Source organism: Spermophilus citellus (genome assembly GCF_964194105.1).
Source record: "Spermophilus citellus genome assembly, chromosome: 4".
Classification (NCBI taxonomy): Eukaryota; Metazoa; Chordata; class Mammalia; order Rodentia; family Sciuridae; genus Spermophilus; species Spermophilus citellus.
Window position 1 is genome coordinate 147418002 of NC_138185.1, and position 26297 is coordinate 147444298.

At 37.6% G+C, this 26297-nt stretch overlaps 1 protein-coding gene across 3 annotated transcripts; it reads left to right on the plus strand.

The window, feature by feature from the left end:
- The first annotated feature begins 293 nt into the window (after nt 1-293).
- TTC5 (tetratricopeptide repeat domain 5) lies at nt 294-16516 on the plus strand. 3 transcript variants are annotated; one of them, XM_081293217.1, is made up of 10 exons: nt 294-383; nt 3284-3416; nt 5257-5468; nt 5864-6014; nt 7001-7092; nt 8617-8673; nt 9184-9330; nt 9500-9714; nt 13530-13674; nt 15509-16487. In XM_081293217.1, the coding sequence occupies exons 1-10, from the start codon at nt 333-335 to the stop codon at nt 15626-15628; spliced, it is 1323 nt and encodes a 440-aa protein (XP_081149343.1). In that variant the 5' UTR covers nt 294-332; the 3' UTR covers nt 15629-16487. The 3 variants fall into 3 exon arrangements, with proteins under 3 accessions (XP_081149343.1, XP_081149344.1, XP_081149345.1); XM_081293218.1 differs by lacking the exon at nt 9184-9330; XM_081293219.1 differs by lacking the exons at nt 294-383; nt 3284-3416; nt 7001-7092 and having other exon boundaries at nt 5287-5468; nt 15509-16516.
- The last annotated feature ends 9781 nt before the right edge of the window (nt 16517-26297 follow it).

A 26297-nucleotide genomic window follows, 5' to 3' on the forward strand; every position in this document is an offset into this window, starting at 1 on the left:
CACAGGCATTCCACTGTCTTAAACTGTCTTCTTTTATAGGAGTATTATAATCTTGATATAAATAAGTAGGAAGATATCAAACAAAAATACACATGTGATTAATTTTAGGACATTTTGTTACTCAGAATTTGGGAAAGAAATTTTTGATTTCAAAGGTGATTAAAGAGGTCTTCAGCTATTTTAGGCGTTAGTTCAAGTCGGTTTGGATCAATGCCCTTTATGTGCAGGTTAGCCTCCAGAGCCCTAGATGTCGCTGTGGCTCCGCGATGGGCGTGTGTGTGCGTCTCTGTGATTACAAACTTGAGGGCAGAGAAGCCGAGTGCCGCTGGGGAATGATGGCTGAGGAAGAGGAAGAAGCTAAGCACATCTTGCAGAAATTACAGGTGAGGCCACAGATTCAAATCTGTGTGTGCTTTTGTTACTCGTGAAGAAGCAGGGAGCCCATTTTATGCAGTGCTTGCGAATTCCATGGCTCATACTCGGGGCTGCACGCGTCTGTGCGGTTACTATAACAACTCCCGAGGTGCAGCTGGCAGCGGCCAGGGAAGCTTCCAGTCCAGGAGAGGAACGCAGCACCCGGTGCTGCCGCTGTGAATGCGGAAGGGGAAATGTTGCTCCTGACTGTGCTCCTGTACATTCTTAGAGAGGAACTCCCCCGCCCCTCTAGATTCCTCCGTGAAAGCGTATTTATGTGTGTGGCAGGTTTGCATGAACCATTATCATGTGTTGTTTTATCCCTAGAAAGGCCATTTCTTTTAATACCTTTCTGCTTTGAGATTGTCAGCAATCACAATAATGGCCTGCACGGCAAATATCCTGGTTCCTTTCCTTAGGACTTCACGGTTTGGATATTTTTTTGGCCGCTGTAGTCCCAGTTTGGAATTCATTGCAGACGGGTTCAGGCACTACCTAGTCCACAGGTACTTGTTCTTTTGACTATTGTATATGGTAGGTAGGAGTTATGTAGTTTCTTGATTCTACCTTTCATTTAATGACCTAAGAATTTCTTTAAACCTCAGAAACAGACTGAAATGTGAACATTAAGAGTTTATGACAGGCTTGTAACTTGCTTCAAGGCGTCAAACCCAAAAGTTTTAAGCATTGATGAGATTTGTTTTCTGAGCAGGTAACATAATAGCACTTTTAGAGTGAGGATTTAAGTCACTTCCAGCTGATTTGGATTAACTTCATTTTATTCACTCCTGTGATGCCTGAAGTCAGAAATTCCCAATCCTGGCTCCATATTAGAAACATCATATATATGTATTTCTGAAAAAGTATACTAAACACAGGTTATCCCTGAGGCCATCTGAGGCTATTTGGAGCGATTATAAGTTTTTTACCTTCTGTTTTTGCATACACCTATTTGAATTTTAACAAATTATAGGTATTGATATTGCTATGAGAGAAAAACGTTCAGTCCAGCAAAACCAAACCAAACCAGTTCCTGCATGTTTGGTTTAGCAACTGAAAATAAATAGAAAGACCTTGTTTTAAACTCCCAATTTGCAGCTAATCCATGCTTTTTATTCTGGGTAGGATTTTAAATTAAATATAACACATGTATTTGTTAGAAACAGGTATGATATATCAATTTAGTCAACATACCTAATGAGAGCCTACCATGATCCAATCCCTGTTCTAATGCTCTGGTGTAACTCAAAGCAAAGTCCTTTGCATTATGGAGCTTATATTCCAGTAGTAGAGACAGAAAATGAACAATGAATAGGTCACATAATTTCAAATGATAGATACTATAAAGAAAAAGAGTGATTTAATAGTGTGGGAGATTAGTTTGATTTTGATAGTTAGGGAAAGTTCTAAGCAGCTGGTGTTTGAACTGAACTCTAAATAATGATGAGGAATGACTCATGCAGAGTTCTGAGGAAAGAGTGCCTAGGCATAGGGAAAAGCATATATAAAGATCTCAAGGTGGGATCAAGCTTGATGGCTTTGAGAACTGAATGATGGCTAATATGACTTTAGTATTATAGGAGGGAGGGTGGTAGGAAGTGGAATTTTTGGCTGGTTGGGTTGTGGGAGGTCAGATCATACAATGTTGCAACCCATGGTAAGGAGTTGGATTTTATTCTATCTGCAGCTGGAAACTTAGGGTTTGTGATATGATATATATTTTTATTAGGTCACTCTGACTACAGTATAGAGAATGGAAGAGAGTAGAAGCATAGTGATTAGTAAGAAGCTATTACAGAAGTACAGGCAAGTGCTGAAAATGTTTCAGTCCGGGACGGACATAGCATGATGGAGACAGGTGGATGAATTTAGGATGTCTTGTGGCGGGAGTTGATAAAACTCGATTGGGTTGGTCTGTATGTTTCTGCTGCTATTCAGTTTCAGGAAAAAAAAATAGTGAAAAAGTTTCACGGGAAGATTCAGAGACGTTTCAAGGAGGAAAGAGAACATTTACTTGCAGATGATGCCAGACAGCCAGAAGATGACTTGACAAAAACAAAGAAATGGGAAACAAACAAACCACAATAATCATTTAAAGAAACAAAACCTTAGGGCTGCAGATGTAGCTCGGTGGTAGAGCTGCTTGCTTAGAATGATCGAGACCCTGATTTAATCCCCAATGCTGCAAAAGAAACAAAACTCTGCAAAAATACCAAGGTTACCAAGTTCACATTGGACTGTTTGTGGTGGAAAACAGTGCCCTTCTCACATGTTTATCATATTCAGAAAGGTCATTTGTTTTCACATACCAGCATAGGAAAAATTGGGGATAAAGTGTTTTTTGTTAGGAAGTCTAGTTTTTAAAATATTTTTTTTTTTTTTTTTGGCTTTGCTGGGGATCGGATGTAGGGCCTTCTCCTTGCTAGGCATGTACTTTGCCACTAAGCTTAGGAAGTCCAGCTTTAAGGGTATATTTGAAAGTTTTAGTCTTTGGGGGCCAGAACCAGACAGAATAATCTTGTTAACTTTGGTTTTTCTCAAGTTGCAAAGTGTTTGCCTCCTCCTGACTATGGTATGGGAAGTGCTTAGATATTGGAAGCCCTATTAGAGCTGGGAGAAAGAATTGTCTTTACAGTACAGAGACTGACATGGGACAAGTTGGGACCTTGAAAGTGGGCCCTGGATACTGGCTGCTTTCCTCATGATTTGTGGCATTTCAGTAGACCTGTCCATCTGCCTATTGTGCCATTCCTAGGTGAGAGAAGAGAATCAGTATTTCTAGGCCAAGAGCTAGTATGATTAGTCCTTTTCAAATTTCCTTGTAAGATGCTCTCTCCCCACTTAATGGTACTATTCTTCTGCCTTCTAGGAACTGGTGGATCAGCTCTATTCGTTTAGAGATAGCTATTTTGAGACACATAGTGTTGAGGATGCTGGGCGGAAGCAACAGGATGTGCGGGAGGAGATGGAGAAGACCCTGCAGCAGATGGAGGAAGTATTGGGTATGAGCTTTAAAGAACTTGCAGCCCCTTGCTTGTCATTGAAATGTGATAGAGTTTTGTCTCTTTATTTAGCCTGGTCTCTTGTTGGTGGTATTTATGGGTTGGTAGAACAGATTGTTTCTTCTAAGGACCCTTGTGCAGGATATTAAGCTTTCAGTCCCTAAGCTGTTTTCCTAAGGTTTGATTATAGCAAACTTGTTGCTTGAAGTATTGTGGTAATCTCCTTAATTGATCTGTCTTTAATTCATTTTACTTCCAGATCAACTTATATACTGACCTTGGCCATAGTTATCTTTCTAACTCATTACTTCATTTATTTAATGGCATTTAATCTTATTCTTTTGGCTGGCTTTTCCCCCCCACTAGTACTAGGAATTGAGCCAGGTGCACTGTACCACTGAGCTATGACCCCTGACTCTTTTTGTTTCTTTAAATTTTGAGATGCTAAGTTGCCCACGCCTTGAACTTGTGATGCTCCTGCTTTAGCCTCTTAAATAGTTGGGATTATAGGTGTGCACCACCATATTGGCCCCCACTTATCTGTCTTTTTGCTCAAGTATCTAAAGACTCCTGCTATTGACTGTCTGAAGTCTAACCCCCTTAGCCTCATATTTAAGTGTCCATCATCTCACTCTTTTTTCTAACTTTAATTCTGACTACTTGTTTATCAAGGAACTTTTTGTTTCATCCAGGTTGGAATATTCATGCTTGCATGAACATACCACATGTATTTTTGTTTATATGATTTTCTAACAGGAAGAATCTTTTTTTTTTAAATTTATTGGTTCTTTTATATATGACAGTAGAATCCATTTTGACATAATTATAAAAGTATGGAATATATCTTGTTCAAATTCAGTCTCCAATACCCCCCTCGCCATCCAGTTCCCTTCCTGTAAAGCAGAAAGGGGTGTGTGCGAGATTAGGAACTACAGAACAAGAATCAGGCACCAAAAGAAGGTTTATAGGTTGGGGGGGCTCCTTGGGAGGTTCACTGGTCAGCAAAAGGGTGAGGGCCGGGGAAGTCACCGTGGGAAAGACAAGAACAATGTTAATAAGGGAATCTGGAGGTAGGAGGGCCTAGACCATCTAAATTGCAGCTACTGACAGCAGATTGGCTGAGCTGAGTTTAGGGGGTTATGTCTATCACAGGCTGGTCAGGGCTGATGTGAGATGACAGGGCAATTTCTTCAGCTGGGGAACCATGGTGGTTGGGGTCCGTTGCCATGTCAGCTTCTGATTGGCCATTTTAGGTCTCCTCAGCCAGGTAGAAAGTCCCTACCCCCAGCCACTATGAAAGGGGAGGAGGAAGGGAAGCCTGCAGACCTAACACTTCCCTTTACTGATCTTTCTGCCATTAACCTATATTAATTTTTAAAATTAATTTCTTGTGCATGTACATGATGGTGAGATTTACTGTAGTATATTCAAATATGAACATAGGCAAGTCATATCAGATTTATTTGAGGCTATTCTTTTCACATTCCCCCCTCCCTTCCCTTCATTTTCTCTTTTCTCTTTACTTTTTAAAGCCCATTCATTGAGTGAGTACCCTGTGCTGCTTTTCATTGTTATTTTAATTTTCCATGTGTTAAGTTTTGTTTCTTTCACCAGATTGTGAAAGCCTTCTAGGGTAGAAATACTGCTTGCTTTGTTACCCAATACCTAACATAGTATTCTCCATATAATAGGCTTTCAGTAAGTGGATCACTGTTAAAAATTTTCCTCAACTCCTTCCATTCCTAGAGCTAGCATGCTGTTATTTCTTGAGAGACAGTACCCTGGTCTTCCCACTTCTCAGGTTTTTCAACTTTCCTTTATCTTTTTCTTTTCTTCCTAGGTTCTGTCCAGGGCAAGGCACAGGCTCTGATGCTAACAGGGAAGGCACTGAATGTGACTCCTGACTATAGCCCTAAGGCTGAGGAGCTTCTGTCAAAGGCTGTGAAGCTGGAACCTGAGCTGGTGGAAGCCTGGAACCAGCTGGGTGAGGTCTACTGGAAGAAAGGGGATGTTGCAGCTGCCCACACCTGCTTCTCAGGAGCCCTCACCCATGTGAGCTGTCCACCATCCCCTCAGAAAACACAGATGGGAAGGATGGAATTCCTTTAGTTCTGTGAATTTCTGTAGGACTCTAATAATAAATCAGAGCTAAGTTTGAACTAGGAGAACATAATCAGAAGGGTAAAGGAGCCACCTGGATGAGGAAATCAGGGACGGGGAACTGAGAAAGGAAAAAGGTGATGGGATCAAATTCAGGGGTAGATAAGAAGTGAAGAAAAGTGAGCAACCAAGCTAATCCTTGTTGATGGCATCCCAGATGCAGATGGCAGCAAGAATTAAGATGAAAAATTAGATTTAGGAGAAGATTGAAGTCAGAATAGATCTAGAAAGAGAAGGTAGAATCCGGAGGGTTGAGTGGTTTTTTTTTTTTTTTTTTTTATTTGCAGTGCAAGAACAAAGTCTCCCTGCAAAACCTGTCAATGGTGCTTCGCCAGTTGCGGACTGACACAGGAGATGAACATTCTAACCATGTCATGGACAGTGTTCGACAAGCTAAGTTGGCTGTGCAGATGGATGTCCTCGATGGCCGCTCCTGGTGTGAGTGCTCTCAAGAGATCTCCTAGGTTTCTAGAGTAGTGGTTCTCAATCATGGCTACATACCCAAATCACCTGGAACCTATCTTGAATCTTGACTGTAAGGTAAACTAGGGCATCTTGTTTTAAAGAAGCCCAAAAGGTATTTTGATGAACCACTATTCTTTGATTTCTTCTTTTTCTTTTTTTTGTATGGTGCTGGTGCTGGGGATTGAACCTAGGACCTCGTGCATAGTAGGCATGTGCTCTACCACTGAACCCCTCACCTGTACTCTTGGATCTTTTGATTCAATGGATGAGACAAATGCTTCCACATAAGCAACTAGAGCTTTTGTAAAATTTATTCAAGTTTCTCTTCAAGGGGGTGTGGGGTAGGGTGTTCATGTTTATCTGTCCTGCAAGAATTTTGGTCATACTAAATATAGTGTCATCCTGGTTTGGTCCTAGGAATTGAACTTTCTTTTTGGTCCTAGGAATTGAACCCATGGGTGCTTAACCACTGAGCCAAATCCTCGTTCTTTTTTTAAAAAAAAATTAATTAAATAATTAATTCTAATTAGGTATATATAACAGCAGAATGTATTTTATTCATTGTACACAATTGCAGCACAAATTTTCATTTCTCTGGTTGTTCACAAAGTAGCGTTGCACCACATGTGCAGTCATACATGTACCTAGGGTAATGATATTGTCTCATTCTACCATCTTTCCTGTCCCCATTTTCCCCTCCCTCCCCTTTGCCCAATCACAGTTCCTCCAAATTCTCAGTTGTTTTTATTTAGAGACAGGGTATCTCTAAGTTGCTTAGGGCCTTAATAAGTTGCTGAGATTGGGTTTGGATTTGTGACTCCCTTGCCTCAGCCTCCGGAACCACTGGGATTACAGGCATGTGCCACTGTGTCTAGCTGAAATAGACTTTTAGGGGTTAACAGAATAGGTCATATCCCAGATTTGGGCTCTGAGATGATCCACTGCTGTTTTTCTTTCAGATATTCTGGGGAATGCATACCTTTCTCTATACTTCAATACTGGCCAGAACCCTAAGATCTCCCAACAAGCCCTCAGTGCCTATGCCCAAGCAGTAAGTACTTGTGGTCACTTAGGTCAAGTAAATAGAGACAATCACAGAAGGAAGAGCATCATTCAGTCTTTCTTATGGTCCTTTGGCAAGCAGCATGTGAAGTATTATCTGGTTTCTTATGTGTGTAAAACTGTGTTTGCACAAGTAACTTATTTCTTCTTGTAATGTGTTAGGAGCTACTTGCAGCGTGATGTTTTAGTGCTAGATAGTTCCTGGAGCTATTTAGATATTGTAGAGGCATATATAACCAAATCACAGAAGATGTCTCAATCTGTTTATATTTTTTAATGGGAAAAAAAGACTATTAAAATAATGCTTATTAATTGTACACATTTATTTTAAAGAAAGAAGAAAACTCTTTTAACGCTTAAATACTACCCCCACATTAACTAGTAGGCAGTGTGGCTCTGGATTTCCTGTGGGCTAAAAGAGAAAATAGTATATAGTCTATTCTGCATCATTACCTAGAATTAATTCACTGGAGCTCATTCTTTGCCTAGTCTTCCAGTCCATTTTTACATGGGTCTTTCCTTCAGGCTTTGAATACCTGATTACTCATTTTTAGGAGGTTCACATTGGCCTTCTGAGCACTTCTTATTTGACTCTCATGTTCATCTTTCTTCTTTGCTTTCATGAATTCTTTGATATAGAGAACTGCTTTTTAACCTATTATTACTTGTTTTGATCTTTGTGGCAAAACAAAGAAAATAGTTCCCTTATATTCATGTTTGTATTCAAGGACTGTCCGTTTTTCAGTGAGGAAACTTAGACAGAGATTTATATTTTACTCTAATTTCTTAATTTTGTGAATGTTTGCATTTTAAAGAATAATATGGCATTTTTATATTTGACTTCTGCCAATTGCTCTTAACTCTTTAATTTCTTCTCCTAAATCCACATTTTGAAACATATCTGAACTAATCATTTAGATAATTTTAATTCACGTTGTTTGTGCTTTTGTAGTATGACAGGCAATTAATGCAATTAACAAATGAACAGATTAGTTTCTTCACAGCACATTTGCACTGTCCTTTGGTTTCTGACCATATATTTTAGAGAATCAGAATTTGACTTTCCATTTGTGCTTTAAGGGGGTTTGGATGTAGGAACATGATTCTGCGTGGGTCTGGAGCCAGGCTCATGGGCAGAAGAAATACATTAAATCAATATCATATCATATTGTGCTAGGCTTTCCTCATTTATCCAGCATATTACTACTAAAAATTATTTTTATCAGAATGTGTTCACATATTTCTTCATATTCTGTCTTTATAGTACTGTGTGGATTAACTAAAACCATATTTGAAAGTTTTACGTATATAAACACTGTTACATCCCTCAGGTTTGAGAGATTGAGAGACTGAGGAACATATATAAGGAACAATTGTATAGTAGTGTGGGTATAGGTAATATTTTGGCAAGAAACTAAATTTTTTCTAGGGACAAGAGGTCTAGGATGTGGTATGTATGGCTATCCTTAAGATTGAGGCAGGATCCACTCATGATCTTTTTATCCCATTACAGGAGAAGGTTGACAGGAAAGCTTCTAGCAATCCTGACCTTCATCTGAACAGGGCAACGGTAAGACCATGGGACAGTAGTCATAGGAAGGTTAAATAAAAAAGACATATGGGTCTTGGCCTGTGAGGATAACTGAGTATACATATGGACAAAGTTCAGTACGAACTGTGAGAGGAAAGCCAAATTATTTCTAGAACTAGTTAGCTCAATTTGACTTTAGTATCCTATGGAATCACTAAAGGGAGAGAAGGGCTGGGAGGTAGGCGAGTACATAGAAAATGGGGAGATGGTTTAGAAGACTTTGAAGTATTAAGAATAAATGTAAAAGTAGAGTGACCCAATATATGCCACTTTTTATTTAGAGTTTGTAAATTAGTGTCTTTGAAGTAATTTCATCTTCGTCATTGCTATCACCTTGGCCAAGAAGGATGATATTCATGGTAGGATAGGAAAATAACTGGGAAGTAAAATAGTTTATTTCTCCAGGCTCCTAACTCACTGTGGCATTATTCTCTCTGCATAATTTGGACATACTTATAATTGGGAAGTTTTGGACTATTTTTTGTACAGTTACATAAATATGAAGAGAGTTATGGGGAGGCCCTGGAGGGCTTTTCTCGGGCTGCAGCACTAGACCCTGCCTGGCCAGAGCCCCAGCAACGAGAGCAACAACTCCTGGAATTCCTTAATAGATTAACCATCCTCCTGGAAAGCAAGGTAAAGATGTATAAAGGACTGAAGCCTACTCTTTTTTTCTGCTAGGGGTCAAAAAAATAAGAAAAGAATAGACTTAGGTGGTAGTGACCCCATTGAAATAGGTGGGTGAGAGGGAAGGACTGAACTCAAGAATAATTTTCACTTTTTCCTATTTCTCCTTCCTTTGCAGGGAAAGATGAAGGTGAAAAAGCTACAGAGCATGCTGGGAAACTTGCGTCCTGCCCACCTAGGCCCCTGTGGTGATGGTCGCTATCAATCAGCCTCTGGGCAGAAGGTGACCCTGCAGCTCAAGCCTCTGAGTGAGCTGAAGCCTGGTGTAAATAGTGGTGCTGTGGTCCTGGGAAAGGTGGTGTTTAGCCTAACCACAGAGGAGAAAGTCCCCTTGTGAGTATCTTTTGCCTTTCTCTTTTTCTCCCTTTTGAACCAAGTGCTCTCACTTCTTGTCCTTTCCCTGACAGTTTGAGGGCATTATTAATGGTCACAGATTACTGACATCTCATTCCCTTCTGTTCTACAAGCAAAAATTGTCTAGGTGATATCTAACAATCCTTGACAGAAGCCTTTATAGTTTCTGTATGCCTGTTTCTCCCCCTGAGTTTGGTGCTTTGTGAATTCCTATATTTATAACAAATTTAATAGGACATTTTTTAAAATAAGATATAGAAATCTTAAAATTCTGCCTCCTTTGAGTTTTGATGATTATAGAATTGAAGGAGGGCAAATTCTGTTCTGTTTAGACTTAGATTTTCTTAGGTAGTTCCAGAAGGTGAACTTTGAGTTGGAACTTAAGGCCAGATTATAGGGAGATTTTCCCAGATTTGACATTCAACAAATATTTATTGAGCATATACTGTATTTGTTATGAGGAGTGAGAAAAAAATTATAAAGGACTTAGGCTAATGATAGCAAAGGAATGAATTAAGAATATTCTTTTAGAAAAATTTAAATCTTGAAAACTTAGGGTTTAGTGAGTGCCATCACTCCTTTGTCCTTCACTCATTTCCTAATCCTTTGTTGACTGTCTCTCTTTTGTTTCTACTGAAATGGTTTATTTTCTGGAATCACCAGAGTCTTTCTAAACACATGATTCATTGGCTTCACTACATGATTTTATAACATCTGACTTATCTTTCACTGTTGTCTGTCACATCCTTTCTGTTCCATCCAATCTGAAAAACAGTTCCCATTACATTCCTGAGCATTCTCCATTGGCATTTTCTAGAAGTATGTGTATTTGATGAATCGAAGAGCAAGAAGATTGTTGAGGAAAGTTTAGTTAATGAGAGCACACCTTAGAGCTGAAAGGAATGAAAAAGATATAGACAAAGGGTAAGTGTTAAGGAAACTTTGAGAATATATAAATGTTTTGCCACTTTTTGGTTTCTCTCTTTGCCCAATTTCTAAATGTTAGCTTCTTCAGGACTCCCATGCCTTGGGATGTTTGCCTACATTGATTGGTGATTGTCTGACGTAGTCTAATAGAAAGACTCTGAGGCTTTGACTGGATTCATCAGGAGAGTACTATGCTTGATTGCAGTGTTCCCTGTGAATTCAAGCATGCTATGTACTGGCATGAGCACTGATTTGTCAGCATCTTATCTATAGTTTATCTTGCTTGGTGATGTCATATGAACCCAAGCCTATGGCTGTTTCCTCCATGCTCACAGGTATATCTTCAGCAAGGCCTAATTTTTGGGTTTTATATCCCTTTATCTGACTGCTTCTGGGCTTCATTTAAAATTTCTAACTCAGTGTGTTCAAAATTTCTCATCTGACTGGTCATGGTGGCGCACACCTATAATCCCAGCGGCTCAGGATGCAGAGGCAGGAGGATTGCAAGTTCAAAGCCAGCCTCAGCAAAAGTGAGGTGCTAAGCAACTTAGTGAGACCCTGTCTCTAAAGAAAATACAAAATAGGGCTGGTGATGTGGTTCAGTGGTCAAGTGCCCTGAGTTCAATCCCCAATACCCTGCCACCAAAATTCTTATTCTTTCTTTAAAAAAAAAAAAAAAAATAATTAATTTATTTATTCTAATTAGGTATATATGACAGCAGAATGCATTTTGATTCGTTGTACACAACTGTGGCACAAATTTTCTTTTCTCTCGTTGTACATGATGTAGCACCACACCACATGTGCAGTCATACATGTATCTAGGGTAATGATGTCCATCTCATTCTACCATCTTTCCTCCCCTCCCTTCCTTTGCCCAATCACAGTTTCTAATCATTATTTCTAAACTTGCTTCTCTTTCTTGAATTCCATGTTGGTGAATGGTACCATCTCTTTACTCAGTCACAAAATTAACACTTCTAAAAGTAATTTTTAGATTTTTCCATTCTGTTTGAAGTAGTCACCAGGTCTTATGCATTTGCTGGTTTTGTTCCTACTTCTCTCTTTCTACTACCTTAATTCAGCCTGTTCTCCAAACACATTTCCCTGACTCTACTTTTCTTCCAGTGTTCCATAGAGTTGCCAGAAAATCCAGATGAAAATCTGAACATTGCCACTTTTTATTAAAAATTTTTTACTGGTGTTCTGTAGCTTTCAGAATAAAGTTTGAACTCTCTAGCTTAGTTTAGGATTTTCTCTTTCTTTTTTCATTATCTTTGTCACTTTCCCACATGTACCTTTCATTCTAACTGCAGCACTATTTTGTAAGTTTAAGAACAGCTATTTTCATACCTCTGTGCCTTACACACAATTATACTTCTGAATAATCCTACAGCTTCTTCTTAATATAGCTAAATTTCGTCCTAACATTTCCTTCTAAAATTTTTCAAACATACAGCAAAGTTGAAAGAAATTTACAGTAAACATCTATGTATCCAACTACCTATGTTGTACCATTAATGTTTTGCTATTAGTTTATGACATCTGTCTATTTATCCATTTATCCATTTTACTTTTGGTGCACTTCAGAGTAAATTACAGGAATCAGTATACTTTTCTCTAAATACTTTAGCATACAATCTTTAACTGAGGTCAGTATTTGTTTGCATTATTTTCTGTTTATGTGAAATAGATCTGCAATGAAATGTACAAATCTAAATGCGCATTTGCTGAGTTTTGACAAATGCTTGCATCTTTATAACCCAAGATGGAGATCATGACTACTATCCCAGGAAGTTCCCTCATTCTCCTTCCAAGTCAGTCTTACTCCCATCTCCCAGAAAGTTTTATTTCTATTGAAGACTAATTTTCCTGTTTTTTTTTTTTTTTTGTCTTTTCTAACTGGAGATTGAATCCAGAGGTGCTTTACCACTGAGCTGCATGCCCAGTCCTTTTGATTTTTTAATTTTGAGACAGGGTCTGACTAAGTTGCTTAGGACTTTGTTAAGTTGCTGAGGCTGGTCTAGAACTTGTGATCCTTCTGCTTCAGCCTCCTGAATGTCTAGAATTACAGGTACTACTGTACCCTGCTATTTCCTGTTTTAACCCAGCTAATTTTTTATCCTGTGAGAGTAATCATTTTCCTGAAGAAAGTCTTCCTTGCTTTCCAGTTTTGATTTATAGGCCCACAGCCCAACCTGTGCTTTCACTGAATTTACCACAAAGGAAAAAGCTGAGTATTCATCACACTGTGCTTTAAGTGGTTTTTTTTTTTTTTTTTTGCAGCGTGGGGGATGGAACCCAGGGCCTTGTACATATTAAGCAAACAGTCTACCACTCAGCTACACCTCAGGCCAAGAAATGGTTTTGTTGTTTGACTTCTGGTAGTTTATAGGTCATTAATAGATGGATTGGTATCTTATGGCCAGATACAATGCTTGACACATGTATAACATTTAGTAAAAGTTTGTGGAATTAAAGTAGATTGACAGCGGTAGTTAGGGGTTTTGGCTAAGAATGTGATAATTAAATTGATAGGCTAGGAATAATGCTTCAGTTGCAGTGTTTTGGGCTAGTTCATCAATGATATTTGTTGGATGACCTCATAGTGTCTGTGTCCTAAGTTCTTAGCAAAGTGATGGATTGTTGAGTCTTATGTGCATTTTGTAGCTATATAATATCTAAGATAAAGGGGACTCAGAAGTACATAGTGGGTGATGGTTAGTGAGATGATGAATAGTGAGCAAGTTAGTGAGAAAGCATTTGTTTATTTTGCTAGTATTTTAAAACCACTGTTTCTGCTCTTTCCTGCCCACATACCTTTTTTTTTTTTTTTTTTTCCCTTTCCTCCTATCTTAACCTGGCAGTACATTTGGCCTAGTAGATTCAGATGGACCTTGCTATGCGGTGATGGTGTATAATATGGTGCAGAGCTGGGGAGTGCTCATTGGGGACTCCGTAGCCATCCCTGAGCCTAACTTGCGGCTTCACCAAATTCAGCACAAAGGAAAGGTGAGTAGTGACTTGGATTCTCTTGCAATTCATAGACTCTAAAAATGGAACCAAGCTTATCTCTTTTTAAAAAATACACATAAAAGTGATACATGCATGTGTAAGCATGTGTGGGTATGGTAAATATGTGCGTGGGTATGCTCTGTTCCCTTTTTTTTTTTATAGAAAAGGGAAACTATGGTAAACAAAAAGAAACTAAAAATTGACTGAAGTATTGTCATGGATATTTACTACTGTCAATAGTTTGGTGTACATAGCTCCAGTTCTTTTCCTTTTCAGAAATATATGCACACATTTTACTTTTAAATTATGTATGGGATATTACATGCCAATGTTTGTGAACATTTTCCTTGTTTTTATATATTCCACTACATTGTTTTGAATTGAGTCATAGGAGTAGTGATGATGATGGTAGCTAACATTTACTGAACAATTAAATGAGTGCTAGACACTGCTAGGAGTTTTATTGCCTATGTTGCCTGATCTGATTCTTTACAAAAACCTTATAAGAGTAGGCATGTAACCATGTTTTCATCATTTAGTCAGCAAACTATGTTATGCTGACCAAATCTGGTTCACCACCTATTGTTGTCTGGCCTGTGAGCTAAGAATAGTTTCTATATTATTAAATGTTAAAAAGGAAAAAAGTATATTTTGTGATACATGAAAATTACAGGAAATTAAGGGTTAGTGTCCATTAAGCTTTATTGGAACACAGCCACACTTACTTGTTTGCATCCAAATGCCAGAGGTGAATTGTTCTGCAACAGACCCCATAACCCAGCAAGCCTGACATTTTTACTATCTACCTCTTTAACAGAGTTTGATTACCCCAGATCTAGATTATTTTAAATTTTTTCCAAACATAAAAATAATGAACATTTTAATATCTTTGTCTGTATCTATGATTATTTCCTTATGTGAATTTTTAATGTAGATTTTTGGGTGTAAAGGTATATAGAATTCAAAGGTTTTTGACACATATTGCCAAATTATTCTTTGGAAGGTTATACTAGTTAGTTGTTAACTACCAACAGTGGATATAGGTGTTCTGTGTAGTTTCTTCCCAATACTGGGTACTGTTTTAATTGGTTTATTGAATACTTATGAGTTTGAATATTTTATTATATGTTTATTGAGTTATTTATGTTTCTTCTATAAATTGTCTTTTTTGTTGTTGCTTGCACATATTCTTGATAGGACTTTTTAAAAATTTGATTTATGAGAACTCTTTATTTTACTTTTATTTACAAGAGTTGATTTCACACTGTCAGTGGAATAATGTTTTTTGGATGAGGATCTTTTAGCAACATGTTTTACAATTTAAAATACATTTGAACAGGGAAAGTGAGCTGATATCTTTTCTGTTATTAAGACAAAGGTGACATTCTATTTCTTGGTCTATTCCTTCCTCTTGATATAAAAGGGAGGAGTCACTTTAATTTTTTCTTAGATTAGTTTAGGGCCTTACAAACACTTGGGCTAACAGTTAAGAGTTTCCAGTGGCTCTGGTTGGCTACTGTATGTATCTAGTTACCTGTCAGAAGATGCTGGTGAAGGACCAACTCTGAGCTGATAGCATTTTTTTGTTAAGCAGAGCAAGGAATTTGGTATTCTTGGAGTTACACTCCCTGCCCAGATTTTCCTTCTGATGATTGGAACTTTGGAAAAATTATGTCTACTTTGTTAACTGTTTTTTTTTTTTTTCTAGTGAAAGATTTGGGTAAGGGGTGTATACATAGTACCAGTGGGAGAGTTTGTTGCCCGTGGTGTTGCCCGGTGATGGAGTGTTTTCTGCCTTAGGATCTGTAATGAACCTCTGTCTGTCTTCTAGGACTATTCCTTTTCCAGTATTCGTGTGGAGACTCCCCTCCTGCTGGTGGTGAATGGAAAGCCTCAGGGTTCCAGCAGCCAGGCTGCTGCCACAGTGGCCTCTCGACCGCAGTGTGAATGAACTCTCCTGACTTGCATGCTGAAGAGGGAGTAGAGGCGAGGATATATGCTCAAGGCACTCGGCCACTGGACCAGCCACATCTAATGACTCTGAGGGGTTTGGGGAGGGAGTATTTTAAATGAAGACTTTCCCTTTTCCTGCCCAATAAGATATTTTGTGTCTCCTTTTTTTTTCTCCCATTATGTTCCAGCTCTTTTCAGAGCCACATAGTCTCATGATATCTCTCTCCTGCCTTTTTTAACTTTTTGACTGCTGTTTTAAGCAAAGAGCTTAGAATTGGTAGAAGTGTTAGAATCTTGCCATGGGACAGGGTCCCCAAGGTTCCCGTTTTTTGTCTCTGTCCTGAGTCTAATATGTATATATCAGTTCAGTATTTATTGCTAAGGGGAGGGGTGCTTAACTTTTTAATGGCTTGATTTTTGAGCATTTTTTAAGATTTAAGTACTTCCCCTAATTTGGGGCTGGAACAAAATTAAACTTGTTTCAAAAGAAAAAAATACCATGTAGTTTGGTTTGCTTTTTTCTCTCCAGGCTTGGATTCTTGCATTTAAGATCTATTGAAATAATACTGTCTATTTGGTTTTTATATAAAATAGTTTATTTCTCTCCCAGTTAAAAAATTCTGGCAATAGACAGCCCAGGAATGAAAGCTCCAGAAGGTTGCTGGAGAAACAGTTTCATTTCATATTCTCATTTTATCATCCTTAGATGTGGTCCTCATTATGGTCCAAAGTGGCAGAGCAATATTATTCTAATAGTGTTTCCTAGGCTGAAAGACCAGAAAAAGCCATATATTTCATTTCTTCAGGTTCTAGTGATATATTTTATAAGTTTCTCTCAATATTTTCATGGAAAAATAAGGAAACATGAGTGAGAATTAATAACCAATTGAACAGCTGTAAGATATTAATGATTACAGATGTATTTGGAAGACTTCTAGTGATAGAGCTCAGGTCTTTCTCCTTGGTACAGTCCTGTTCAATTCTTGTTCAGTGACTTGAGTATCATTGAAATTTTGTAAAGAATGTAAAATACTTCTCAGTGAATTGATTACAGTGTTCAAGCCTATCTAAGAAGTTATATCTATCTTCTATAGGTATAGAAGATAGAAGTTATCTTCTGTCTAAAGAAGTTATAAAAGCTGAATGTAACAAGATAAAATTTTTTATTGGTACATTTTAATGGAATTAATTATGCTATAGTCATACATGTGCATAATGTAATTTGATCAATCTTATTGCCTAATACCTCTCCTTCTCCTTCCCTTCTCCACCTGATCCCCCTTGATCTAATGGTCTCCCTTCTGTTATTATTTTTAATTAGTGCATTATAATTTCATACAATAGTGGGATTCATAGTGGTATGTCTGTACATGGATATAGCATAATTGGTAGATTTCATTCCCCAGTACTTCCCCATGCCTTTTTCTCTTTCCTCCTCCTTGATCCCCTTTCTATACTTTATTGGTCCCCTCTGTGAGATTCCCATTTTTTCCTCTCTAACTGCCACCTCAGAGAAAATACTAGTCCCTTGTTGTTCTGAGTCTGGATTATTTCACTTAGTACAATATTCTCTAGTTCCATCCATTTATAAGCAGATGACACAATTTCATTCTTCTCAGGCTGAGTAAACCTCCACTGTGTATATATACCATATTTCCTTTATTCATTTGTTGATAGATACCTAGGCTGGTTCCATAACTTAGTTATTGTGGATTATGTTGCTCTAAACATTGGTATGTATGTATTCCTATAGAATGCTGATATTAGTTTTTTTTTGGATAAATATCAAGGAGTAGGATAAATGTATTGAATGGTGGTTCCATTCCTAGCCTTTAGAGAAATGTTCATACTATTTACGAAATGATTGTATTAATTTTCAGTTCTATCAACAATATATAAGTGTACATTTTCCCACATCCTCTCTAGCATTTAATATTGTTTTCTTGATGCTTGCCATTCTCACTGGAGTGAGATAAAATCTCAGTGTAGTTTTGATCTGCATTTCCCTGATTGCTAAAGATGTTGAACATTTTTTCATATATTTGTTGGCCATTTGTATGTCCTCGTTTGAGAAATGTCTGTATAAGTTATTTGCCTACTGACTGGGTTATTTGTTTTTCTGGTGTTACTTTTTTTTTAGTTCTTTATATATCTGGATATTAATCCCTTATTGGAAGAGTAACTAGCAAAGCTTTTCTCCCATTCTGTAGGTTCTTTCTTCATGCTCTTAATTATTTTCTTTGCTGTGCAGAAGCTTTTTAATTTGATGCCATCCTACTTATTGATTCTTATTTTATTTCCCGAGCATCAGGAGTCTCATTAATTCAATGCCTGTATTTTGGAGTATTGACACTATGTTTTCTTCTAGCAGTTTCAGTGTTTCTGGTCTAATTTCTAGACTCACTTTGAATTGAATTTTTATGCAGGGTGAAAGATAGGACTCTAGTTATTCTTCTACATATATTCAACATCATTTGTTGAAAAGGCTATCTTTTATCTAATGTATTTTTTTTTTTTTGGCATCTTTGTTGAGTAACAAATGACTGTATCTTTGTGGATTTGTCTCTGAGTTTTCTATTCCATCCATTGATCTTCATTTCTCTTTTCATGCCAAACAATGCTGTTTTTGTACTGTAGTTATGTAGTGTAATTTGAGATTAGGTGTTGTGATGCTTTCCAACATTGCTTTTATTGCTCAAAATTGCTTTTTTAGCTATTCTGGCTTTTTTATTCTTCTATAAGATTTTTAGGACTTTTTTCTAGTTCTGTAAAGAATGTCATTGATATATTGATAGGGATTGTATTGGATCTGTAGATCACTTTTGATAATAAAGCCATTTTGACAATTCCAAGAGCATGTTAGGTCTTTCCATTTTCTTTTTTTTTATATATATATATATATTTTTTTTTCTTTTATACCTTTTTTTTTCTTTTTTTTTTAAAGAGAGAGTGAGAGAGGAGAGAGAGAGAGAGAGAGAGAGAGAGAGAGAGAGAGAGAGAGAATTTTTAATGTTTATTTTTTAGTTCTCGGAGGACACAACATCTTTGTTGGTATGTGGTGCTGAGGATCGAACCGGGACGCACGCATGTCAGGCGAGCGCGCTACCGCTTGAGCCACATCCCCAGCCCCGGTCTTTCCATTTTCTAAGGTCTACTTCAATTTCTTTCTTTGTTGTTCTGTAATTTTCATTGTAGAGGTTTTTTGCCTCTTCAGTTAGATTTACTCCGTGTGTGTGTGTGTGTGTGTGTGTGTGTGTGTGTGTGAGAGAGAGAGAGAGAGAGAGGTTATTGTGAATGAAATTGTTTTCCTGGTTTCTTTCTCAGTAGATTTCATTATTAGAATAAAGGAAAGCTATTGATTTTGTATGTGGATGTTATATCTCACTACTTTGCTGATTTTTTTTTAATTAGTTTAGATATCTAGTAAAGTTTTGGGGATTTTTAAAATGGATCATGTCATTAGCAAATAGAGACAAGTTGTGTGGGAAGCCATTCTAACACGTGATTGGGTGACTCCCGTTAAGGGCCTGAGACACTTTGGCTCTGTCAAAGCTTTCCCGACCCTTTCCTGATGAGAGAGCCCATCCGTGTGGGGGTGTGCCTGACCACTGACCCTGGGGACCCAATCACTGACCCTGACCTTGGAGTGCAGCCCCCCCCTCAACCTTCATTGGATGGAATTCTCCCCTGAATCTCTTGTTCCCCAATAAAAGGCTACTCCCCAGCGTGTTCACTCTGTCTCTCTCCTGCTAGCCCTGAGTAAACCTCGCTGCCCTGCTGGGCGGCTAGAGGTGGGAACCAGAGAGGTGAGCCGTCTCGGACCTAGCAATAGAAACAAGGTAACTGAGTTTGTGTGTTTTATTTCGATCTCTTCTAACTAACTTTATGCCTAGAACCTCATTAATGAAACCATTGCGCAGGCCGCGTGGTAGAAAGTTGTCTTCTTTTTCTTGCCTAATTTCCCTCACTAGAGTTTCAGGTATTGTATTGAATAGGAATGATGACAGTGGACATCCTTAATAAGGTCTTTTGATTCATAAGGCTAAGTTTCTGAGGTGAATCTTCAGAAAGAAGATAATCATGTATAAAAATTACTAGGTATTTTCATAGATAAGGCCCAGTCAGTATGAGTAATCAGTATCATAGAGTTGCTGAAGGACTCTCTGACTATACTAGATATTTGTGATAGAGTTTTTAATAGAGTGTTTGTCTCTCAGAACACGTGGAATCTTGAATTTAGTTTCTGCTGTCAATTTTGAGGTCTCTAGTCAACAAGAGTGATTAGGAGCTTGTAGGGTTATAAAATTGTCTTGAGCAATAGCTGAAAGCAGCTAGGGAGTATAGGTTGGTAAACATTAGAGATAGGAGAAATGAGACCTGCTATGGTTAATTGTGATATGTTCCCTAAAAGCTCATATGTGAGAGAGTGCAAGAAAGTTTAGATGTGGAATGATTGGATTATGAGACCCTTAACCTAATTAGTGCATTAATCTCCTTATAGGGGTTAACTGGGTGGTAAATTGTCAGGTAGGACGTGGATGGAGGAGGTGGGTCATTAAGGGTGTGCATTTGAGATATATATTTTGTCCTTTTTGAGGGGAGCTCTCTCTGTTTCCTGGTGCCATGTCCTGAGCTGCTGTCCTCTGCCGCACTCACCATAACATCCTGCTTTACCTTGGACCTGTGAATAGAGTGGTCCACCTGAGAATTGAGACCTCTTAACACAGTGAGCCCTGAAATAAACTTTTCCTCCTCTAATTGTTCTTGTCAGATCTTTTGGTCACAGCAGCAAAAAAGCTATGACTAAAAGAGATGCTGAGAAGTAGGGTTCTTGCTGAGACTAATGTGGTTCAGAAACTTTTGGAGCTTTTTGGGATTTGTGGGAGGAAAGTTTAGCAATGTAAGCTGGAAAAACTTTAGAATGTTGTGAGAGGAACTTAATGGCCAATTCTGGTGGGAGCTCAAAAGACCAGAATGCTGATAGGACTATATACAGTAAAGACTGGGTTCAAGAGTTTTTAGAGAAGAGGGACTCTATTGGAAATGGGACTAGAGTCCATTTGTGTTATGTTCTGGCTAAGAAGTTGTCTTCATTTTGCCCATGTTTTGAGACTTTCTGTGAGGCTAAATTTGAAGGTGATGGATTTCTTAACTTAGCAGAAGAAATTTCTAGGCAGTATAGTATTCAGTATATAATATTCATGGATATTGCTGGCAGCTTTTATCCAAGTTTTTTGTGATAATCAGGAGCAGAAAGCAAAGCAGAAAGATTTGAAAAACTTGCAGCTTGGCCAGAAAACTGTGAGTAAAAGTGGGGCTAAGGAAGGTATGGTTGTTAAAAACAACACATCCACTACAGAAACACTAAATACTTTAACCAGAGACAATAGGAAGGATGGCTTGAAGGCTTCTCAGGAATTGGCAAGACCATACCCATTTCAGGTTCAAGGGCATAAAAATAAAAATTCCTTTGAGAAGGAACAAACCATTGGATTTCCCTGCTTGCAGGGAGCAGATGGTAGGAAGTTGCTTCAACATGCTCAGCCACCGAGGTACTTAGAGGCTGCTGCAGGCTTGGTCCTTGGAGGCTTGGCTACTGCTTGAGATGGTGGCAGACCTTGGTGTCAACCATGTGGTGCTGATTCTACAGAAATGCAAGATGCTCGAGTTAAGGGGTCATGGATGCTTACACCAAGATTTCAAAGGAAGGCCTGGGAGGCCAGGCAAAGTGCAGGAGGGTTGGAGTTCCCTTGTGAGGAGGAAGCCGAAGCTGCAGTGGAGACTCCTGAGATTAATCTTAATCTCCTTTGTGGAGGAGAGCTGCAGGAATCCATCAGAGGCAAGCTAAGAGAGAGGTCATGTGGGCTGCCATGTGCTTAGGATGCCATGTGCTTCAGATGCTGGATATGGAAATGTAGGACTTGTTTGCCCATCTGGATTTCAGTCTTGTTTTGGTCCCATCCCTTCTTTCTATGCCCCTGTTTCTTCACATGGAAATGTTTACTCTGTGCCTTTATATATTGGATGTATGTAACTTGCTTTTGATATTTACAGCTCATTTTGAGAGTTTGCCTTGAGTCTCAATGGAGACTTTGTACTTGGAATTTTGGGCAATGCTAGAACTGTTAAGAATCAGATTAAATGTTTCTTAACAGTTCTAGCATTTAATCTGATTCCTGAGAATCAGATTAAATGTATTTTGCACTGTGAGATGGACGTGAGTTTTAGGGGGCCAGGGGTGGAGTGTTATGGTTTACCTATGAGATATTTGCCAAAAGCTTGTGTGAGACAATGCAATAAATTTTAGAGGTGAAATGTGTATGGAAAATGACAAGTCCCAAAATAGTGTGGTCTGGGAAGAGGGAGTGAGAAAGAAGGCCAAACATTGATAACATTGATCCTTTCCCAATACCTCCCTTCCCAGTGACAAAGACAGTCTCTGGGAAGGAGATATCCATCAAACCTAAAATGACAGTGTCTGGGAGGAAGCCAAAGCATTGATCCTTCCCCAAATAAATCCCAGTGACAGTACAACAGGACCCCCAAGGGAAAGAGATAAGCATTGAATGCTGACCTCCAGACCCTCCATTCTTCCCCAAGTGAAAACATTGCCCAGTAAAAACAAATTTCAAATTCTCACAACCTGTTTCCTGTGTACCCAAACTGATATGCTTTGTCAATAATTAAGTCACCTCTCAGTGTAGCATATATAAGCACAGATTCCTCCTTTGACTAGTGACTCATTTTCCATTGGGAAAGTATGTCCACCAGATGCATGACTCCACTGCTGAATAAAAGCTTTGCTGATCTGGGAAGTTTGCACTGAGCTTGGTTATGATTTTGGGTTATGAGAATCTTAACCTAATCAGTGCATTAATCCTCTGAGAGGGATTAACTGAATGTGTGGCAGGCAGGGTTGGTCATTGGGGGGCATGTCTTAAGGATACATATTTGTGTCCTTGTTGAGGGGAGCTCTCTTTATGCTTTTTGGTGCCATGTCCTGAGCCACTTTCCTCCTTTACACCTTTTCATCATGATGTTCTGCCTCATTTTGGGCTCAAAGCAAAGGAGTCAGCCATCTATGGACTGAGATTTCTGAAACTGAGACCCAATATAAATTTTTGCTCCTCTAATTGTTATTGTCAGGTCTTTAGTCAGCAATGAAATAACTGATTAAAATATGGCCCAATAACTGTTTCCCTTTTACTGAAGTCCTGAGATGATTTGACACACTCATTGTAGGGCCAGAGATCAAAAAATGATCAGTAGGTACTAACCTGAAAGAAGCAGTATGTAAAAAACAGATAAGTATGCAAAATATGTAAGAATGGATTCAAGAATAATGAGAATACTGTGGAATATTTAACTGTTATTCATGGTAATGAGACTGTTGGACATGGGAAAATTTCAGTTCAACATAAGAAAGTTACTGTTGAAACTATCAAAATCTAAACTGTTCTGCTCTAGGAGATGTGAATTCTTTTTGAAATGAAGACTACTGGATATATTATTGAGCACATTGAATGAGATTCCTATATCTGGAAATAGTTGACTTAAGATTACTTTCAGTTCTAATATTTTATGACTTAGTGGATCTTATTTCTGTCCTTTACAACTCTTGACTTGTTGCTCAGACCAGTGAAGACTAGTTGGCTGAGTATTAATCTTCCAGTTAGGTTGAATGTATTTCCAGACTAAACTATGAACAAAGAGACCCTCAGAAACACATTTGGATCTCTGTAAGTCAAGAACTTACTGTTTTCTCCTAAGGCTCTAGACTTTGAGTATCTTATCAACACACTTAGAATTTTGAAGTAGAGAACTTTTTATGTGTAAACAAAGAGAGTTTGAATTAGGTTATTCTTGGGCTCACAGAGCCTGAATTTTCTTTAGGACAGAGGATCATGCTTATTTACATAACCAGTCCTGTCTTAAGATTAAAGTGAGTTCCAATGATACGCCCATTCCTTTTTTTTTTTCATTCCTTATAAGTCCTTAGATCTGACTCTTCTCTACATTTGAAATTTGTGTGCTAATATGGAATGAATTGAGTAATAGGAGAGCTCTCACTAAGGTTCTATCAAGTTTTGGCTAGGTAGCAACTTCATGTTTCCTATGGCTTAACATTCAGTGTGATAGAAAAAGATCTTGTGACTAAGCTCAGTGCTGATTGGTATCTCCACTGCTAACTATGTCCGTTCTTCCAGGAAACTCTATACATAATCCTGGGTCTATTCCTTGGGGCCTCTTTGGTCTGGAAAATATTTAGGGAAGGTGACATCAAATCCAACATTTCCTTGATTCTTAGAGAAACTCTTCTTTGCCTAATTTTAAATGTCAAATTACAAGGTAACAGATAATTTATACATCATAAAATTCTTGTGTCATAATTTAAATTGTAGAGTTTTCTATTATAAAGGCACAAAGGTAATGGTGCTTCTATCTATAGTATCTTAGAATTAAAGAAATACAGGAATGGTATTTTGTGGCAGCTGCTCTGTATCAGGTTTCTTTCTTATTTTTCTTTATATATGATGGTCAACTTTCCATAACAGTTAATATGAATCTACCACATTATCTTAAAATGTCTGCATAGGATTCCAGTTAATGGACATCATCATTTGTTTTATCATTCTACTTGGTTGGTTTTTTATGTTTCAAAAGTTGTGAATTACACAACACAGTGAACTTTTGGAAGCATTAATATTAGGTAAATGTTATGAAATGAACTTGTTGATTTGGTTAATGTGCTGATTTGTATTCCATAAAAGATGTATCAGTTTATATATCTATCAACTATTATATAAGAGTGCCTATTCATGAATTGGGATATGATTTTTACATCTGTTAGGCAATATGATTCTTTGTTGTTTCAAATTCATGTTCTTTTATTTTTGACTTTTTTTATTAGTTGCTCAAGACAATGATCTTGACATATCATACATTTGATTCAAATGGGGTATGAATTCTCATTTTTCCACGTGTGCAGATTGCAGGATCACATTGATTATACAGCCACGTTTATAATGAATCACTTGTTTGGTACTTAACAAATTTGATGTGAAGTATAAAAATGGGCATCTGAGTTTGAGAAGATTGTATTAAAAATGTAGGTAATATTTGGGAAATGATGTAGCACTTTGTACATTTTATATAGCACATTTGATTGTATTATAATACTTAATTATATGAGTTGAACTCTTTTTTTTCCATAACTTATTGAAGTAAAGTGCACATATTTGAAGTGTGAATTTGATCAATTTTGTCATTAATGTAACAAATACAATCAATATAAAAAGTATTTCTATTACTTTTTTATATTTGAAATCATGCAGTCTGTGTTTCCTTCATGATTTATTACATTAGAAATCAATCACCTTAAGATATGTAGAACTTCACCCCCACATGTCAACTATTTAAAAAATAAATTGCATACTTATAAACATCTCAGAGGTCAAGGAAGAAAGCCCCAGAAAAGTAAATAAAAAGTGCTTTGAACTAAGTGATAATAAAAGCTTAAAATATCAGGATCTCTGAGTTGAAACAGTACTTGGATGAACATTTATAACTTACAGTACTTGTATCAGAAAGAAGCTAAGATAATAATCAAATTATTTTCAAATAATGTAGTAGAAAGGAAAAAATAAGAGTAAGAACAGAAATATATGAAATAGAGAAGAAATTTGATATAAAATTAACAAGTTTAATCAAGAAAAAAGCAAGAACACAAAAATTAATATCAATGAAAAGGGAGCTATCAAAATCACCCTCCAGATGCTAAAAATATAATAAGGTAATTTTAACAATTGTATGCCAACATATGTGATAGCTTATATAACATAGTCTATGTTAAAGAAGGATCTGTGTGCTGCTGAGAAGAAAGTGTATTCAGTCATTGGTGGATGAAATATTTTATATATATCTTTTAAGTGTAAATTATCAATTGTATTTTTTACTTCTATAGTTTTTTTTTAATTTAGTTTTTGTTTGGAGGATCTATCCAGTGGTAACAGAGGCATGTTACAGTTACTCAGTATTATTGTGTTATGGTCTATTTGGTTCTTGAATTTGAGAAGGGTTTGTTTGATGTACATAGGTGCTCCAGTGTTTGGGGCATAAATACTTAGGATTGTATGTCTTGTTGTTGATGTATAATTTCCTTACACAGTATGAAATAGCCTCTTTGTTCCTTCTGATTAACTTTGGCTTAAAGTTCACTTTACCTGTTATGAGGATAGAACCCTCCCACCCCCCACTTTTTTTTTAATGTGATCCATGTGAGTGGTATGTATTTTCCCATCCTTTCACTTTCAGTGTGTGGATGTCTTTGCTGTGGGGTGAGTCTCTTGGAGACAACATACTGTTTGGCCTTGTTTTTTAATCTAATCTGCCAGTCTGTGTCTTTTGATTGATAAATTTAGGCCATTAATGTTCAAGGTTATTATTGAGATGATTTGCATTCCTGGTCATTTGGGCTTATTTCTGTTTTTGTTTGTTTGTTTATTTGTTTGTTACCAGAGATTGAACTCAGGGGCACTCAACCACTGAGCCACATCCCCAGCCCTATTTTGTATTTTATTTAGAGAGAGGGAGGGTCTCACTAAGTTGTTTAGTCCCTTGCTTTTGCTGAGGCTGGCTTTGAAATCAAGATCCTCCTGCCTCAGCCT